Source organism: Lagopus leucura, unplaced genomic scaffold (assembly GCF_019238085.1).
Source record: "Lagopus leucura isolate 7727_CA_CO unplaced genomic scaffold, USGS_WTPT01 Super-Scaffold_100029, whole genome shotgun sequence".
Lineage (NCBI taxonomy): Eukaryota > Metazoa > Chordata > Aves > Galliformes > Phasianidae > Lagopus > Lagopus leucura.
The window spans coordinates 6,529,905-6,550,060 of record NW_024962280.1 but is presented as its reverse complement, the minus strand read 5'-3'; the positions used below and the strand labels follow the sequence as shown (position 1 = coordinate 6,550,060).

The 20,156-nt window shown below is 38.3% G+C and overlaps 1 protein-coding gene across 2 annotated transcripts in view; it reads left to right on the top strand.

Moving 5' to 3' along the window:
- The first annotated feature begins 2,506 nt into the window (after positions 1 to 2,506).
- PEX5L (peroxisomal biogenesis factor 5 like) overlaps positions 2,507 to 20,156 on the top strand; it is a 36,491-nt gene continuing 18,841 nt past the window's right edge. Inside the window, exons 1-3 of one of the 2 annotated variants that reach the window (XM_042881177.1) lie at positions 2,507 to 2,590; positions 16,623 to 16,734; positions 19,423 to 19,632. In XM_042881177.1, the coding sequence (XP_042737111.1) occupies positions 2,522 to 2,590; positions 16,623 to 16,734; positions 19,423 to 19,632 (391 nt within the window). In that variant the 5' untranslated portion in view covers positions 2,507 to 2,521. The remainder of the gene's footprint in view (positions 2,591 to 16,622; positions 16,735 to 19,422; positions 19,633 to 20,156) is intronic. The other variant, XM_042881178.1, reaches the window with a different exon arrangement.

Sequence of the window (20,156 nt, the reverse complement as noted above, 5' to 3'; positions counted from 1 at the left end):
ACGTAAATCTTGCAGTGGTTATTGCTAAAGATTCGAGTACTTTGAACATGGTAATAAATGCAGTACAGATCATCATTTCAGCTGCAATTCTAAACAGTAAAAAAGGTTGTCCTGGTCACAGATGAACTATCATTTTTTTTCCAGTTCTTCAGCCTAATCACCTCATAGGTAAGGACAGAATGCAGAAGTATTCACTACAGCAAAGACACCAAACAAAATTTCTAACCTTCGATACCTTACAGCTAAATCCATCTTTAGTTACTAAAATAAACATCTGGACCTACCAATAGATTGGTCACTTGTATTACTTCTCCACAAAAATCTGAGCCTTTAAGCTACTCTGTAGTCTCTCTCTTTGGTTCCCAGGAGACTGCCTATTAACTTCTACTTTCAGGGCATGTTTTCCATATCATAGACTGAGGAGCCAGAAATACATCAACCTGATTTTGTCCAGTTGTAGTCTTTTTGGAAGGCTGAAGACACCCAATAAAAAAGTAGTATTGAACCATTTGCTTTAACTAGCTAATGTACCACATTCACTCCTGAGAAACAGCACAAACATAAGTATTCATCAGGTTACTATTCTATGTTGAGCTATATCCACACTAAGCTAATGAAACGGGTCATATACGGTACCACCCGTTCCCAAGGTTTTGCAGTTATGTTTATGAAAGGTTAACAGCAGGCACTAATACAAGTATCATGACTCTTTTCAGGCAGTAGGTGAAACCTTGAAGAAAAAGTGGCTCTGTCTTCAAAAAAGTGACCTGACCTTTGCTTTGGTGGGTTTTTTACTCTGCAAGAAATAAAAAGCACTGCATGCTTTCCAATGCATCCTTTCTACCTGATAACTGTTTTGGTCTATCACTCAGCACAAAAGGACTAAGTGTTATAAAAATCAAGTAGCATGGTAATAGTGCTAAAGATTGCTCCACATGTCATTCAATAACGGAGCTTCATAGACCTGAAATGCATCATATGAGTCATGTACAGAATAAATACATAATTGGCCAAGAACCTTTGATATGCTTAGTAATTAGAAGTAATTTTCATTGATTTAAGTATATTTAAATTAAATTTACCATGACCTTGCAGTTCTTTGGATATCAAAGGCACCATTACTCCAGCATGCTTATAACTTACACACTTTTGCTCCGTGAATTTCTTGCAGCATGCAAAGAACTCTCTTTAGGGTAGCAGGTTATGTTGCACAAGCAAGGAAACCTATTAAGGATCTGTCAATTAATAAAATCTCTTCTAAAAAACACAACAGTATGTTAAGTTCTTACATGCAATAGATGAAATGTTTCTGAAAAACCTTATAGTCATATAGTTCAGCATAAAGAAGTTGTTGTGTTTGTTGTTTTTTTTTTTATATTGGACACTGAATACTTCGCTAGAGGAAGTAGTTCCGTTATATGCTATGGTAGTAAAGAACCCCTTCTGTTAATAAACATTTAAATATATTCAAGTGTAGTGGAAAATGCTGCTTTTATGGAGTCAGATCCTGCAGTCTTCGCACAGCTAAAACCTCTACTGAAATCAATGGGAGCTTTACAAGTACAACAGTGAGGATGTGCCTGGGGTCACCAGCATAGCACGGTTCTGCTGCTATGCTCAGTGCATGATCAGGCATCCTCTGCCACTTCAAAAGTAATAGAAATGAAAATACAGATACACAAATTCAGAAGATAAATACCCTTTTAAAGCAAAGAGTTCAGCTACAAAGTGTGTGGCAGATAACATTAAGGCATTTTGTGCTTGGTTAAAATATTAAATTAGATGTGAATATATGTTTTTGACTCTTTTGATTCAAAAAAGAATGTATCTGAAATGCATTTTAAGAAAAATTTCTAATAAATTACATCAAGTTCAATGATTTTTTGGAAGATGCATAGCACTATGACAGCAGAATTTGGCTCCATATATTGTTAGCAAAAACACAGAGTTTATATCATGTAAGCTGCTTTTTAAAATATTGCTAGAGTTATTAAAAGCTTTGGGCCCAGCCCTATAGGTTACTTCCAAATTTAAGTGAGAGTTTGCCTCAGTGAAACACAAAGATCTGTTCCTCATTTGCAACATCAGCCTTATCCAATGTTTTAGTGGTAAACAGGTGTTCTGTGGTAACCAAAATTAAATCGAGGAGCTGATCACACAGCCCTTAGTCATTCGGACACCTACCCTGCAAAACAGCCCAATCCTTCAAATTGGCCTGGATTACTCTGGCCAGCCTGGCTGCAGCAAGGCAGCAGGAAATACTTCTGTTGACTTCAGTGGGGCAACTCTAACAAATAACAAGACTATGGCTAGACACCATGACGCTAACTTAGAGGCTCACTGCTGATTTATTGTTCTTTTTGAACAGTGTGCGTTCCACGTCGACCCAGACCCTGCCTCCTGCAGTACGCGCCGTCTCGTGTCGCGTCGCGCGGGTGCCGCTCGGGCTGCTGCTGACTCGCCCTTGTTGGTTTCCCTGTTGTAGGGGAAAGGCTCTAGGGCGGCAGATAAGGCTGTTGCTATGGTGATGAAGGAGATTCCGAGGGATGAGGCTGCAGAGGAAAAGCCCCTCCTCACTATGGCGTCACAGGTGGGCGCAGCGCGGGGCTCAGAGCACGCGGCCCCGGCCGGCAGAGCGGGGACGTGCATTGCGGCAGCGTGGGGGAGCTGCTCGGGGTCAATAGCTTGGGGTTGAGACATTCTCACGTGAAAGTTAAACAAAAACATTTTTTTCCCCGTTTGATAAAAAGATTCTTAGAAATTTCAGCAAGTTGTCTAAACCTGATTCAAAATACCAATTTTGAATTGAGCCAGCAATCACGCAACCTATACTTGTTCCATATTCAGCACATACGCAGAGGAAGAATCACTCCACAGTAGTATTTGAGATATTTCAGTCATCCCTAGGCTCCCAGTGGTCCAAGGCAGATTATTCACTCTGTACATCCTGCTTCCAATCCCACAAGCCCAGTCGCTGGAAAGACATAACTGCAGTGCACAGAGCCCCATGTGTTAAGGTGCCACCAAGCACCAGGTGGACCCCTTATGGACCCCTTACCTGATGGAAGTCAGTGGCTGCAACACTGCCACACAGCACAGCACTTCCATCTCACTCCAACAGTGACTCCATTCCCTCGCGGTGTCCACATCCGTGAATGTACTGAACACCCAACGCTGCACTTCTGCTCTAACTCTATGAACTGACAGCCCAAAGGAAAAGGTTGCTCTCTTCAGTGCGCCATTTCTAATTTTGCCCTTAATTGTTGATGAACAATTAGAAACTAACACAAAATGCTGCCCCTTCCTTCCTAAGCACAAAATTTTCATTTGCTTCAACAATGTTTAACGTTGAACGTTTATGCACCATTTGTACCAGTTGTCTGTCAGTCTACTCAGCAATTGTGTGATACATTTATGAGTGAAATGTATGTCTGTTAGTGTAATTTCTTCCACTAAATGCAAATTCCAACTTCCCTGCTATGCACCAAAGGGGTGCAGAAGCCAAAAGGAAGCAGAATCAAGTGAAAAAGTGAGTATTTTCCATAGCCATCTCTGCATCATGCCCATGTGACGTACAGCTCCACGACCATGTCGCATACATCATTTATACCCTAACTGTCTGGATGCCATCTTGTTTTGAAACGCTGTCTCTTTAGTGTGCCTGTGTAAACCTCTTGTTCAGACCATTCATTCAGAGTTACACACTGGTATATTGTGGAACAAATTTAACCATCACCATCAGTGTTCATCTGGGCTCTCCACATGATGAAACAGATACGGTTGCCACACACAGTGGGAAATGTGCAAGTTCCAAATTGGCTGCAAACAGAATTCCCAAGCCAGACTAAATTAGGTCATGAAAATAAGGCCTGGTATTTCGAAAGTGATCAACACCACTGAACCCAGTAGTGGCGTGTGTGTAGATATATTTCTCTCTCAGGAATTTCATTACATATTGCCCTGCTTCACCTCTCAGAGTACAGCTAGCTAAGCAACAAAATCTGTCAGCAGAATGCTAGGATTGAGCCCAGGTAGAAGAGTATTTGCTTTTAGAGAAGTAGATTTCCTAAAATCTTCAATGAATGGAGAACTAACCATGTCTGTCTATAAAAGCAGACCACCAAAGCAGCATAGGGGGAATCTCAGAGGAGATTCCCAAAGAGGAATTCCACAAAGACGGGATGCCAAATCCTTGTTTAACTGAGAAACAGTGATAATATAGAGAAGTCCTTGAAATCTTACGTTTTCCTCTCTTCCTCTAAAGAAGATTAAAACCATATATCCAACAGAGAACAGTTCAGGTACGCTCACATTTTATTAGCTCCTACCTAAGCCCTGTTTGTAAAATAACCTTATTTGTTGATGAGTACTCAGCATGAATTAAATTTTGACAAAGTTTCCAACTCGGAATTTATTTTATATCAGATCTCAAGGCAAATCTTCAAATAAACTGAGAAAGTACTACAGATTCCTGTGGGGCTGTTCTGATGCATGGCAACAAGGAATCTGAACAATCATTCCAGCATTAATGAATCTACTACAGTAAGCAGAGGGGTATTCTTGGTAATTGAATATGCCTTTCAGCACCTATTTTCTGTGATTCTATCCCAATTATTTTCAATGAAAGTCACTTTATTGGTAAGAAAAGGCATTCAGTAGTTGCCAGAGTTCATACTTTCAAGCATCAAGAGAGCTTTCTACACTAAAGGGATTTTGTAGAATATAACTCCATAGTAAGTCGCTGTCTATCTTTTAAAGATAATTCAGAAGAGACTGGAACAAATGAAAAGAGGCACTTTTGGCATGAATAAATCTAGACAAAAACGAAAGCAAGTTTGCTGAAAGTTCAGAAACTAATGGAAAGTGAAGCTGTGAACAAACATACATACTGCTAATCGAAGCTAGGATAGAAATTATGCATAATTTTCTTATTTATAAGACAAATATGAGAAAATTGTGCATAGAAGTTTGATTTCAATTCTCAAATGTTTTTGTTGAAGCTCTCCACAACATTTTTGGCAGGAGAAAAAAAAGCACACTTAAAAATTATTTCCTAATAACTTTCTAATGAGAAGTTTAAACCTTAATAGTCCCAGGTATCAAAGTTTGATGGTACAGTCCACTATGAATTCCCCATTTGCTACAGGTCAGCGAGCTTCAAAGGAGCTGATTCAATAAAGTACTTTGATCCACATTTAAACTTCAAAATACGATAAATTGCTTTATAGAACAGTAAAAAGTGTATGATATAATGCACTACCAGCCTGATTTTAAACAAGTTAATCTCAAAGTGTCACGAGTTATTTGTTGCATATTCATCAAACCTAATTCAGATTCTTCAACAGAACTCAAATTGGAAAGCTACTGGTAGTAGGAGCCCTTTTAAGGTGATAGAAGGAAATAAGACCTGCAGAAGGGGATTCATGTCCAAGATGATCCTGAGGCAGATACACTGTTATTACATAGTAGACTGGGAGTCCATGAAACATTCTCCAACAGGAAAAAGAAATACCAATTCTGTATCGAAAGCTATCCCAACTTCTGTTTATAACTGAAAAAAAGGGAGAATCATGGAGTCACCAAGGTTGGAGACGGCCTCCAAGATCATCCAGTCCAACTGCCCACCTACCAGCAATCCACTGAGCCACATCTCTTAGTACAACATCTAACTGTTTCTTGAAGACCTCTGGGGATGGTGACTCCACCACCTCCCTGCGCAGCCCGTGCCAGTGCCAAACAACTCTTTCAGAGAAGGAACTTGTAGGAGAGGAGAAGAGCTGTCTGCTTACTGCACAGACATTGCTCGGAATAAAACCTTGGTATTGACCACTTATGATTTAAGAACTTAATGTACAGAATGCTTCATTTTAGAATTTGAACTCAAAAGTGGAAGTTTAAAGAGCTGAAGTTGCATTATTAGCATAAAACATGCTGAAGTTCAGTGTGCCCCATAAAAAGTGTAGGCTACGACACAAATATTCCACAGGGAGATCTTTTGTGACTACAGGCCTATTAATTACATCAGAAACATAAGGTTCTTTTTAAATTTTGTTTATTCTTAGAATCAACATATTTGTTCTTATCCATATTAGAAGGAACATTTTTTGAAAGTGAACTTCAACCTCCATGCCATTGGTGGACCAGGCACCTTTTCTTATAACTAAAGATACTCAAATATTTCCAGTACCTACATTCCAGTTGTTTTTGTGTGTTTTCTTGTTGTGTTTGCTTGGCTGCTTTCTTGTTTGTTTTCCTTAAATCTAATATGTAAACTGATGAATTCTATAGAGGATACAGAATAGAGATACATACTCTCTTAGTAGTAAATTAAGGCATGTATCAAGAGCTCACTATATGAAATTGCATAACAGTTTTCCATATAGAAGTTAACAGTCCTATCTATTCAGAATCAATCACATTTATGCTAAGCCTCTTAGCATTAGACTTGCACTGAATGACAGTAAATGTTTCCTAAATAACATCAGAACAGAAGGGCAGGGAGTTGAAGTGAATGTAATGAGTTTCTCTGCAACATTTCTCAAGTAGAAGTAACTTCATTTTAATTCATATACATTAGTGTAAAAAAAAAAAAAAAATCCCAATTTCAGGAAATTTCAATAACTCTGGATAATAATAGTTCCTACCTGCCTTCTGAGAACAGTGGCAATTTCTTCAATGATTTCAGGGGAACTTGATCTGTAATCATATTTCTGTATTCCTTTTACAGGATTAAAGATAAACTAATTAGCAGTGTTTTCTGTACATCTCAAACCAGTCTAGATTAATCTATTATTAATAATAATATGAGCACAATAAAGTACAAAGCATGTAAATGCATGCTTAGCAGTACAAATATTAATTAAATCTTTACCTCCAAGTTAAACATTGCTTAACACTTTGCTTCTAGGGCAGTATGTATAATTTCAGTGGAAATATTCTCATGAGCATAGTAAAGAAAGTTGCCTTGACAGTATGCTTAAGAGTCATAAACTGGCTGCTTGCCTGAAGTTATCCAAGCTTCTCTGTCACAAATTAAATACATTTTTCCATGAAATAAGTTTTACCATGGGAATTTGTAGTGTAATTTTTTCATAAAACAAAGTTTATTATACTGTTTAGTTTTTTAAAGTGTGCAGCAACTCCATAAGCACAGAAAACTGGACAAAATTGTTTGTAAATAATGCATTACGCTCATTTAGCCTTGCTTTTTCATATCAGTTTTTATGAATAGGAATTAATTTTCATAAATTTGTTGATTCTTCATGAACACTGTGAGTAAAAATATCCTTTTAAAGAACTGCAAACCACATACTTACAAGTGTTCTGTATGCAATTAATTTGTTATTTGGGCAATGAAATTGTTATATTGCACTGAAAGTTGAAAAAAGTCACAAGCACCTTTCAAGTTGCAAGCATTTCAGTTTGCAAATAAAACCACTTCAAAGCAAATACATGCCATGTATTCATGACATATGGACAGCCATGGCAAGTGGACAACCAGGATAATGTAGGAGGAAACGAGGATTCGATTCCTATGCCTGCCCATGGTAATGCATACAGAAACACAGATTCTACGTACGCTACAGAATGCACAGGAAGGAAAAAGAAATTGGCGTGATTTTAAAATAATTACAGCCTGTATTCGTGGGTACAGTAACTGATGAATCTGTTTTACACATAGGTCAAGTACTAAAGTAGACACAGGTCATTCTCAACACAGTTGGAGATCAGTAAGAATAGCGTGATCTTTATGAAAGCAGCACATGATAAGCCACGGTATTTTTGATGCCGTTAACTCTCCAAGTTGCTAATGTCATGAAAATCTAGTCTTAAAAAAGCAGGTGTACATCTTTCATCTAACCTGACATTTGATAATGTTTCCTACTCAGAACAGTACACAGAGCTGAACGTAATCCACAAAAGCTCCCAAATTTATCTGTAGATCACTGGTGATTCACAGAGAATTAGCACACACAGCTCAGTTCAATACGCTGCAGTTATCTTTTCTTTCAGCTAAGGAAAAGAACATTACATAATTTCCTACTATTTTGTAAGCAGTCGTTGTCTCAAGAATGCTGCAAGGGCACATAATACCTGCATTATGAATGAAACAGGACTTCTCTAGTTTGTCATTTCTTTAAAAAGCACTCACAAAGTCAGACTGCTTCTTTAGCTGGAGTTGTCACACAAAGAAATCCCAGTAAGTGACACAGGAAGAAGTAGGTCACACTGATAGATCCTATTTGCCCTCTGTAGAGACTGTCATGGCACTTCTGTGCCTCTTCATGTCCCCCTCAGAATAGATTTATCTGGGGCTTTCTCAACAGAATGCTTTGGGATTCCATAGCCTGCCCATTCTGGATGAGTTTCATTTACTCAGCTGAAAAGTCCAATCTGTTAATCCCTCAGTTAACCAGCAGGTCATTTTAGGAGCACAGACTAGATATTACCATAAGCTAATATCAACAGAAATCATTGTAAAGGAATATTTCACAATTTGTGGGTTTTTTTTTTTTTAGCATCTGTGTTATTTGAAGAGTCTCTAAGCATTTGTGACAATTAATTTTGTTTTTGACCACACCTGTAGAGTGGCTCTCCACTGGGAAGAACTGAGGTATTATTGGAAAAGGGTGAGGCCAAACTATAAATCACATGGTGACAACACATAGACAGTGCATAAGTGAGGGTACGCAAAATCTTTAACACTCAGGAAAAGGAGATGCAGCTCTTTCAGCAAACAACTTCCCTTACCTTTAAAGTACACAGAGAATGTTATTTTTAATGCAACAGACTTATAGTAATTAACATTTTTATATGAGTAGGAAAGACCAAACTGTCAGTCACAATCAAAACATGAAAACACCATCTTTTATCCCTTTCCACCGTGGCCCCAATCCAGCAAAGCAGTAAAGTGCATGCTTAACCTTGAGCTTGGTAGGACATGTGTAAGTGGCTTGCTGGAGTGAGGCCAAAAAAACAGGAGCCAGATACAATTCCCAAATTTGGCAAGTGCTCCCTTTTAGTTTTCTTATCCAGACAAAGATCAGAGGGAAAGAGACGGGGAATTGTGAGATATTTAGTCCTACACTGCAGCTACACAACATAATCTGTCTAGGTCAGCACTGACAAACACAGATGGAATGCTACTGTGACACAGCAATCATGGCAGCAGTTCTCACCAATCAGTGCAACTGCTGTTTCTGAAAATGCAACATAAACATGTTATCATTTATTGATTTAGATATCAATTTAGATATGAGCTTTAAACAACACTGCTTTCCTGTGAATTTAAATATCCAATATGGTGTCTATAGTAATCCTCCCACAGCTTCTCAGCCTTCACGCAAGCTCTGGGTCAGTCTGGGGCATTAAGCCCCAGGGAATAGCTGGGCTTCTGTGATTTTAGGTGGGATATTGTCACCTCTGATTCATAGGCCACCACACACACTTCCTACTACTTAGCAACAGAGTACCAGTTATCAACTGCCAAACAACACTAGTCTTCAGAGAGACAACAACATCAAACTGCTATTTGCAGGAGGGCAAAATGAGCTTGTTTCCATTTTAGAGCTACCCACAACTCATGTTAGGCAGAAGTCAGTTACGCTGTATGCCGTGTATATTGATCTGTTCCTGTGAAAACCAAATATTTGACTGCAATGTCAGTTTTGCTGGGACATAAATTCACACTAGAGTGACAGAGAAAAGATTAGAATGACCCTGGCACAAGGATAATGCAAGAAGTCAAGTACTTACCACACTTACTGTATGATTGTGAATAAAACTGTGGCTGGGAGTGGTGTAATTTTTCCCTGTGAAATACTTACAGACATGCTAGAAAAGTGGGGGAAGAAAAGTACAGTTCATGCAATTTCAACTTCTAGCATGAGACTACTGGTTTTGACAGGATGTCTTTTTCAAGCCTTCCTCTGAGAAAAAGGGGAGGAATCCCACTACTTTTCCTGCCAAGATCATTAGATCCATAGATACAGAACGTCAATTTATGCTTCAGTAAACAACCACCTCAAACTCTAGAACTGGTTTCAGCTCACCAATACTTAGAAATATCTAGTTAATGGAAATGAATCCACAGAAATAGCTTGCTTCCCCTTAACTTAGTGATCACCACTAAAGATCATGGTGTGCTAAATACATAAAGAGAACTTTCATGAGCATTATCAAGAAATCGTTGCTATATATATATAAATATATAATAGAAATTTAATTATTAGTGATTGAAGTCTGCTAATGCCTCTGGTTAGGTTAAAACTTAAAACAACAGTATAGCACTAAATCTACTACATCTAGGTCACTTGTCTATCTACTATCACTCAACTAACAGGCAAGTTTCTCTCAGATTAAAGTTCCAAAACACAACTTCTCCTATAGAAATTCCAAATTAAAAGATTCCTGCTTTCTCATATTCTGACCATTCATTACAATCCCCTGAGATTTTTAAGTCAGATCATTCCACTGGTCCATTCCACAGCTCAACCACACTCCCCAGGACACTGAGTGGGCAGAGGAATAGCAAAAGCCACCAATGCTTGCTATCAGATCCACTGCTGAGCTGCACAGGGACCCAGCTGTAGTTTGGGGCTTCCTAAATTTATTCCTTGAGCAATTCGAGTGACAAAATTGGTAAAATCCCATTCAAGTAACCTGTGTAGGTAATTAGAGCTCAGTTTTAGGTGCCTGTTGAAACAGTACTACTAAATTAAGCTCCATACAGAATGGGCAGGAAAGCCAAGAGCCCTCCAGAGCCCCCTGAGGGAGGGCCTAAATTAGGCAGACAGTGCTCCCTCTGGAGTTGCTTTTCAAGTCATCTATCTCTCCCTGTTGAACATGGAGGGAATGTAGGCATTTAATTTAAGAGAACTAGTTCACCATGTGCTCAAAACATAGGTGCTAATTAGTTGTCTCTGCCTGGCTGGAACCCCACAATTTAGTTCCTAAATCATTTATCTTAAAGACTGGCATTATGTTATCCTCTATTAATACTGAAGAAAAAAAAAAAGAAAGAAACAAAACAGCATTTATGGCATATTGCAAACAGACAAACATCAGAAACACAGAAAGAGAGGATTTAAAAACATCATGACCATAATACCTTACTGACAGCCTGAGCACGTTCCAACCCTCGGTGTGGTGCACACAGAGTGCTCCAGGAAGTGAGAGCAGGCAGAGCACCTGCAACCACAAGCAGGGCAGGCTGCACAGCTGAACATCAGCTGTGAATTAACAGGAGACACGGAGCTGGTTCCCACAGCTGGCCCCGAGTACCAGTGTGCTCAGCTCCTCTGTGAAAACCTTACAACCTTTCACAGCCCCATTGCATGGCACAGACCCACTTCCTCCCAAACCCAGCTTTTTATCTTTTTCTTTTCTTTCTTTTTAATTTTTTTTTTTTTTTGTAAAATCAGGCTACTGTCTAGGAATGTCTAGGAATTTGTTTCCACAACATAAACTGCAAACTGAGAGCAAAACAAAACCAAAGCCTCCACAGCTGCTGTACCGTACACAGTTAGTTTCACCTTTTCTCCTGCAGAATGTATTACACCACCACCATTAGCACCATGAGATGCACCTGCATTAAGGCCACACACCAGAGGATCCAGGGACAGAAAATAAAGAAGTTTTCACAGGAGACCAAGCTGTCACCATAGCAGCAGCTGGATGCAGGCTGTGCCCACACGTGCCCACAACGCAGCACCTCTGAGAATTAAACTTTCCAAGCACGGTGCTCCTTTACAAGGGGAGAAAATACAGCACAGAACAGTTAAGGGATGAATATAGGGCAGAGGAGGAGTTGGACAAGCGATTGGTGAAAGCTGAGACCAGGCTGCATATTTGCTAGAGAGAAGAAAGGTCCCCTCATGGCTACAGGTCTTTTCAGTGGGGCTGCCACCTCCCCTCTCCTGGAGCAGTACCTTCCCTCAGCACACGTATTATAACCCACCCAAGACTTTCTAGAGCCTTTTGATCCCAATCCAGCTGCTTTATCCCTGCCCATCAGACCGATACATACCTCTCACCACTGAGGAATGCATAGAGACGGACCGTCACACACCGCCGCTTTCTTTCCTCACAGCTGCTCTAGGGACAGCACAAAGAGCACAAGGAAGGCAAAAATCCACCAGTGCAGGCAGCTGTGAGAAATAAACTGTCCTGATGGGGGAATGCAGCCATCTGGGGATGAGGTGGCAGGGCACAGAAAATGGAGATCTGCGGATTCTTCTCAGCGCTCCCGGCTGCTGAGGTGAAATGTTGCGTCTGCAGCCCCTGGTGCAGCACCGACTGCCTTCTGAGAAGGCCTCTGTGTCTCAGCTCAGTTCTGTGCAAAACAACCCTCGCTGTGAACACATGTAAGGAATGAGGCTGATATTAGCCATCAAATGATGCTTCTGGCTCTCCTAATGTCCCTCCCAAAGCACCACAGTTCACAGATTGCTTTTTGGAACACGAAGGTTCAATGGCAGCGCTGAGGGGAAAAAAGGCGGGTTTTTCTGTGGTGCTGGTCAGTGCCAGAATGTAAAACCGTCTGAATTTAGGAGCAGCATTTGATACTGTGGTTGAGATTCTTCAAATCATTAGTTAGGAATATCATCCTTCACAAATTTTACATATGCTTCAGCTAAAGGCACGCTTTTCATTAGAATAGATTTTGTAAAGAAAAATTCTCAGAGACAAGATGAGAATTTATGGTACTGAGTTGCTAAATGAGTGCTCAGAAATCACTAATTTTACAGGCTGAGTCTCCCCAGCTTGGTGCCTGGATAAACACCACACGCATCACTGCTGTGCAGCACTGGCAGCCTGCTCCTGCTCCCAGCACCACAGCCGGTCAGCTTCCTTCACTGCCTTTGCTTCTCTTGCCTGCAAAGTAGAGATAATACTTCTTGGCTCCATGGTGCTGCCAGATTTGATTCATGAATGTTTTAAAGCATTCTTTGATACTCACCCTGAAAGGTGCTTGAGAACCATAAATTATTACTTTAATATAGATAATAACTTTCATCTCGTGAATGTTTTATAGCACTACTCCAAATTCATGCCTGATATAACTCTAATAAGTTGAGTAGAGTGAAAACAGGGATAAATTTGGTACAATATATGAGGTAGCAAAATGAAATTCGATGTGTGAGACCGAGGACTTACCAAGAGGCATTGCATACACAGTAATGTCAGAAACCTGTCTCTCTGCCCGCTTATCTACAGCAAAAATATCAGCTCATGGCAGTATTTAACTTCTTGAGGTCTGATCCATCACAAAACACCTCTTTCACATCGAAAACATAGTTTTCTAATGTGTTGTATTGCCATACATATGTAGCTTGTATATACCAAGAATTAGTATACTTGATCCTGTATTTGCTTTCATGTTTCAACCTCAATACTTCAGTTGAAAGCACACTGTATTTCACAGGAACAATCTTTTTAATAATGCACTCCTATAACTTCCAGTCCTTAGTTATGAGAGCACAAGAGACAAGACTTGGAGATCCTCTGGGTCATACTCAACTTCTTATAAGCAATCACATCATAAGCAGCCATGTATGAGGCTTGCTGGAAAAGCTAGGTTTTCTGTCTCACCCTCTAAAAAAATACTGTTCATACACTTCACTGCTGTGATACTTAGATTCTTTTAATTTCTAGAACAAATCTCTTCATGGCCAACTTAGATCTCTTCATTCTTGTGCCAGCCTTTTTAGAGTTGAAATAGCTTTCCTCCTCCAAGGTCATCCAGCCCCTTGTATATCTGTCTATCTATCTATCTATCTATCTATATCCTTTATGTATACAGGAAGAAAAATTGTATTCCTACACAGTCCTCATTTTGTTAGGCTACGCCAGTTGGCTGCTTTTAGTCTCACTGTAAAATGCTTTCTTTATCCCTCTGATAATCTGTGGCCCATCTCTGATGAATTTAGTGTACATATTCATGTAGCGAGAGTCAGAGAACCTATTTTTTTCAGATTAAATGAAAATGCTGCAAATACATCACAAAGAAGACACAACTTTGTGAAAATTAAATCTCAATGTCTGCTGGCGAAGCTGATTATGAAAAAGTAGATGTCACCCTAAATCCTTCAATTTGATGGAAAAATTTTATCAAGGGACTTTGAACAATAATTCTGGTATCGTACTAATGAGGTCCTGTGGCTGAGCTGGTCTTTTTTTATGAAAACAACATAATTAAGAAATGTGCTAACCAGCATTGAAAAAAAAAAAAAAGAATAAATGATAGACATCTGCTACTTCACACATCAGTCAAACTCACGAGAACCTGAGATTGGTTTTATTTTATTTACTCTCCTATCTATTCTCCTTCATTATTGTGATTCTCAGAATTACTGTTGCTCTTCCCACAGTTTATTCTCAGCTCTGCCAACAGGTTTGGGCATTGAATTGCCTCTGCAGTTGGACTTCAGAGTTTCACTAGTGTCACCAGTGAGTGATCCTGGCTGTCTTGGTTCTCATAATCCCTATTTATTTCTTCCTTTCCTCATTCTTTCCTACTAAGAAAATTTCCATGGAACTTAATGGTAAAGATAAGCATCTACATTGTACATGATGATGTGCCCTACTGATATACCTGTACATATATGGAAAGAGTACTTCATAGAAGTTTTTACATTTACAGTTATTACTACTGGTATACTGCCACTCTTCTGTAATCCTTCCTGTCCCCCTCCAAGCAATGTCAGACTTTCCTTTAAGTTGGTAGCTTATCACAAAATAAAGACACAGATGATTCAGATGCTTTGACAATCTTTCTGCTGGACACTATGCTCACCAGAATATGCAATTTACTGCAAAAGTACAACAGTTGTTACTGATGCTACTGCCTAGAATGAAAATATAGAATTATTTGAGCAAATTTTACAAATTGAGCAAATATGGAGTTGACCATAAACCTTTAAAATACTGAAACTAGTTTGGTCAAGAATTACCTAGGCACCCACTCTTGTTTTTTTCCACCAATAGATCACCAAAGCACAGACAAAAATGCATCTATAGAGATGTCCTAAGTCATCTTAAGTCTTAAATACTTAATTACTTAAATACTAGGTAAATATATACAGCTAGAGATAACATGGACAAAGTAGAGCCACCTTTAATGGAAATCAAAGTTGTTCAGCTGGTGTAAAAGCAATTTCCAATCAAGCTTGAGATTTGCCAAATTAAGCAAATAACGTCTGACACAGTGAGTGTTCAATGCAGATAGTTATAAAACAACTGATAAATTCCCCTTATAAGGTGCAGCTGCAGTCTCGGTTTAGCATGCAGAAGTAGAGTTTGAGACAGTACCACTGCCAGATTTCTTAACTAAATGCCCACATTTCCACATTCTGCTACACACAGTTGGGCAAGCAATCATTTATCTGTCTTCCATGTTAGTCATTTAAATTGATATTTCAGTACAAAACCGTAAGATTCCAGGCAAATAAATGAGCGCACATATTATGCAGCCAGCCAGCTTTAGGTACCAGCTTAGAAGTTTGATCTATCAAAATTATGGGCTTTTGAAGTAAAAAGTATTTCCTTGCAACACTGGAATACAAAAATCAAGTAACTAATGACAGTGAACCTAAGCTGTTTTGCCATAGTAACTTTAGTGGCAATACCATTACTATGGTAGCTAAATAGTAGTAATTAATAAACATGAAATGAGGATAAAGGAATGCCTTGTTCTGCCAGTTTTTCTACATATTAGCATCCTCAATTCAAAAGTTGAAATATGCATAAGGGAACAGCTGGATAACTCAACAGCAGAAAGAGGAAAAATAGACGGGAATGGAGGAGAGAGGATTACAGTAAGGCTGAAAGAGCTCAGGATGAAAGTAACAGACACAGAGAAAACTGTTCATATTATTAAGATGAAATCAATGCAGGGCACACCATCAGTTGTCTGTCCAGCTCACCGTTGGGCTTGATCTTTCAGAGCATGATAGTAGAGAGGAGATTTTTATTTATGAGACCATTCTGCTTATCTTTTAAAATACTTCATACATGAAAAGCCTGTAATATGGAGATTTCTTTTATGTAGTAGAAAACCAATGCACAACCACAATTACAATGAAAAAGGAAAACTACTCATAAATACAAACTGTATGATGAGTCTTCATACAGTCAAAACTCATGCAGGAAGTTCATAAACTCACCAGGGACCATCCACTGTCATTCATATGTCCTTGTATTGCAGAGAAGTGTTTTCTGTCTCAGCAACTTCCTGTTTAATGGGCTAATGCATATTTTCTGGATGGAATGGTGTTGTGGAAATTCTGTGGAGAGGCATGCTAAGAAAAAGACTGCTTCCAAATATTAAAAGATCCCTGCTTAGTCTCCTGATAGAGAAGGCCAACTTCACTGATTGGTTTGAAGGAAGTTACATCACACCTTGAACGCCTTACAAGCCAGAGTATGAAGTAATTCCCATGGACTATAATAAAACTGGAATATAACTTTGTTAAGTTTGGAGCTATTTGTGCATCTCCTAATTTCAATCTCTTACTCACTAACAATCCAAAATATAGCACTATTTTCTACAAAAATGTTTCATTTCTTTAACTGTGCAACCCAACACAACACTTTGTGACCCTGAGTTTTTTTGTTGCTAGCTAGTGAACGAGCAACAAGAAAGCAGACCCCTTCTGAGTCCCTCCATTGATGACTTTCTCTGTGAAACTAAACAAGAAGCTGTTGCAAGGCCTGTAACTTCAAATACTGCAGGTAAACAAATTTCTGTACTATCCCTGAATAGAGATTAAAAATTTGTTTTAATTATTGTGCATTTTGTCAAGTGATTTCATTAAGTCACTTAAAAAGATTTGTTACCATTTGCACAAAATTATATACTGATTATAATTGATTGATCTATTTGAAAAAACGTTGATCATTACTTTTGAGGTCAAATCTGGTGTGGTCCAAGTCACATTTACTCCAGCAGATCTCTGAGTTTGAATTAAAGGCAACTTCAACTGGAAGTGTAAATCTATTCAACAAATCCTCAAACTTTGTTTTTGCAAAAATTTAACCTACAGGTAAGCCACAGTTAATTTAGTTTTATCCAAACCCATTCTTTAGAAACATGTGCTTTAACCAAGGCTTGGATGGGATGTCTGAGAAAAGGGGAAAACATCAAAACAGCTTATCTAGGCTAAGTTGGGAAACTTCAGTAATGAAAGGATTTCACAAATTTCTTTTCTGCTTTGTGTTGTGCTGAGATAGTACAGCAGATAATACGGAGTGAATCCTGAAAGATGTGTGAATTGAGAGAAATGTAGCGCCCTGTGGAAGTGCTTTTAGAAGATGGTCACCTTCTATTCACTTGAGCACTTGAGCACTTCTATTCACTAAGCACTTGAGCTGACTGACCGATAGCATAAAATCAATAGGTTACTATGTTCTACTGCTGTCTTATACAATGACTTGCCTTGTTAGAAGCCATTTAATTAAAGCGTATACACACGCAAATTATAAAAATGTCTAAATGACTGATTGACAGTGATTATCTTCACATCTAATTATATTGTTACATGTCTAAAGCAGTATATGAGTTCTAATAACAAAATTGGAACACAGAATTGAATGAACCCTTGTGAATATTATTTCCTTTTTGGTAGCTAAAGATATTACAGAGATGAATATAAATGTTTCAGGTTGTTTAAGACTGTTGTTTGTTGTAAAACTAAATAGCCTATTTCTGCATCAAATCCTCTATCTGCCCTGAGTATCAGATGTACTTAATAACAAAGTTTTCTATTCTATGAAGACTGATGAAATTTGGTAATTTCCTAAGAACATAGCTAAAGCACTACAACAGACAACGCTAATTCATGTGCCAAAAACACCTCCCCTACAAACTGATAATGAAGATGTTTTCCTGTTCTTTACATGCTAAAGAATTTCAACTGTTACTCTTCAAATAACTCATAAATATAAAACTTGGACTGAAGACTGGCTTACATATAGATACAGTCTTTATAAGCTAAAGCAATGTATTTTATTATTATATGCAATATTCATCCTGAAAAGGACACACAGCAATGACAGTAGATACAGTTAATAACCACAAACTTGTGGTTTTTTTTTGACAAGAGAAGTTGGTCAAATTTCAGGCAACAGAGATTGTTTCCAGGAGGAAAAGATTACATTACAGTCCTCTGTGCAATAGCCTTCTTTCAGTACAGCAAAACCCTTAACTTTCAGAATCTCAGATCCTTTGCCAGCCATGATTTAGATCCACAGCTCTCTTTTTATTAGGATCATACTCTCCGTGCCAGAGCTAGCTCTGTTTGCAACTTTTCTTGCACAACTTCTTCTTTCTCACCCTTCATATGTATTTTGCATCTCTAGCAGATGTAGCCTTTGGAAAATAGTGGCATCTATTGGTTTTTGCCAAACTTTAACACCTGGATGAATCAAACACAGCTCTTGTTTTCTCTGGTTCCTTTCCTATCTTAAAAAGATTCATTAACTTCACAAACTTCACATTTGTTTTGTCCAGCAATATATTCTAATATTTATGATAGAATTTGATCGTAATTCCTTTAAATGACACAAAACACAGTTTATACTATGATTTTTTGAAGAATCTAAAAGAAGACAGACTCACAGTGAACTAACATGAACTCGCTTCTCTAGTTTTTAAGTTTTGTCCAGAAACACTGAGAGTGCAAAGTTGAAACATTTTTAACCTTACAGAATCAAATAATCATAGAATCATTTGGGTTGGAAAAGACTTCCAAGATCACCAAGGCCTACCACCAACATTACCTACAGAGTTCCATTACCAAGACATATCCTTTAGTGCCACAAATCAATGGCTCAATTGATCATGCTTAGTTCTAAGAAACTAAGGTGAGTTGCCTTCCAGAACAAGAAAGATGGGTTCAGTTTTTTCAGAAATATGTTTTTTAAGTTATTTAAAGTAGTTGTTTAATGAAAATAAGCATAATTCAGCATCTTTGAAAAGGAAATCTCTCAATTAAATGGTAGAGAAAGTTGTCCACTCTTCCTTTTTTTTCCTTACTGGCATGTGACACAACAGTAGTGCACTAAGCAACTTTTATCAGTACACGATAAGTCACAGCATTAAACTAAATCTAATCTAAACGTTCAATTGTACAAGAAACCTTCAAAACAGAAGGAAATGTGGTCTTAGGCTACAATCTTAAGACTCTCAGAGTGAAAGCCTTTCTTGCAAATCAGTTTTTTTCTTTAAACTTCACCCAGTTAAGTACCTGAAATCACTAGTTATAATTGAATTTGCTAGTAGATAGCCTTAGCCTGGAAAGATACATCTACTATAGTCTAATACATTAAATCATGTTCCAACTAAGAAAAAACAACAACAACAAAACAAATGCGAGTTATTTGAATTAAAACAACACTGAATTCTAACATTTTGTCTCTAAGTATTATCAACAGGTCTGGATCTCTTGGATCTTAGTGAACCTGCCTTACAAACCCAAAACAAAGCAAAGAAATCAGAGAATCCATCAAGAGGTGAAGGCTTAAAAACTTCAGCCCACAGAAAGAAGACAGACAATTCTGACCTTATCAGTGTGGATACTGAACAGAAAGTTCAGACTGTCAGAGTTTCAGACAAGTCTTCACTAGATTTAGGTAAGAGTGTAGCTATTATATCAGTATTACACAGCCTTGCTTAGCACAGGTTTATTTCTTAGCACAAAATAGTGAGCAAGATGAGACTTTTTGTTGCACTGCACTTTAACAGGGAGTGTATGCTTAACTTTGTGTAAATTTTGCCTTTTTTGATACACCTGAAAAGCTGTCAGTAAATCTGCAAACAAGATCTGAGTTTCCAAGAAAGAATTTAGACAGGATCAGTAAAAGCAAAAAAATGTAGAGGGATATCATTAGAAAAGAACCCACATTAGAGACAGGCTGCACTGAGTGTCCTTTTCAGAACTGCAAGTGCTACAAATAATTACAGTCTTTTTTTAATACTGTTTCATCATGCATACTAAAGAAAAAAAGTTCCATTCTTGATAAAAGAGCTATACATTTGGACAAAAAACCCAAACAACTCAATATCCTGCCAAGCGTGATCTACTGATGAGCTTTGGAAAAGGTGAACTTAATTTAGTTCCATACAAACTAAATTACTTGCATTGCAATTGAGAAAT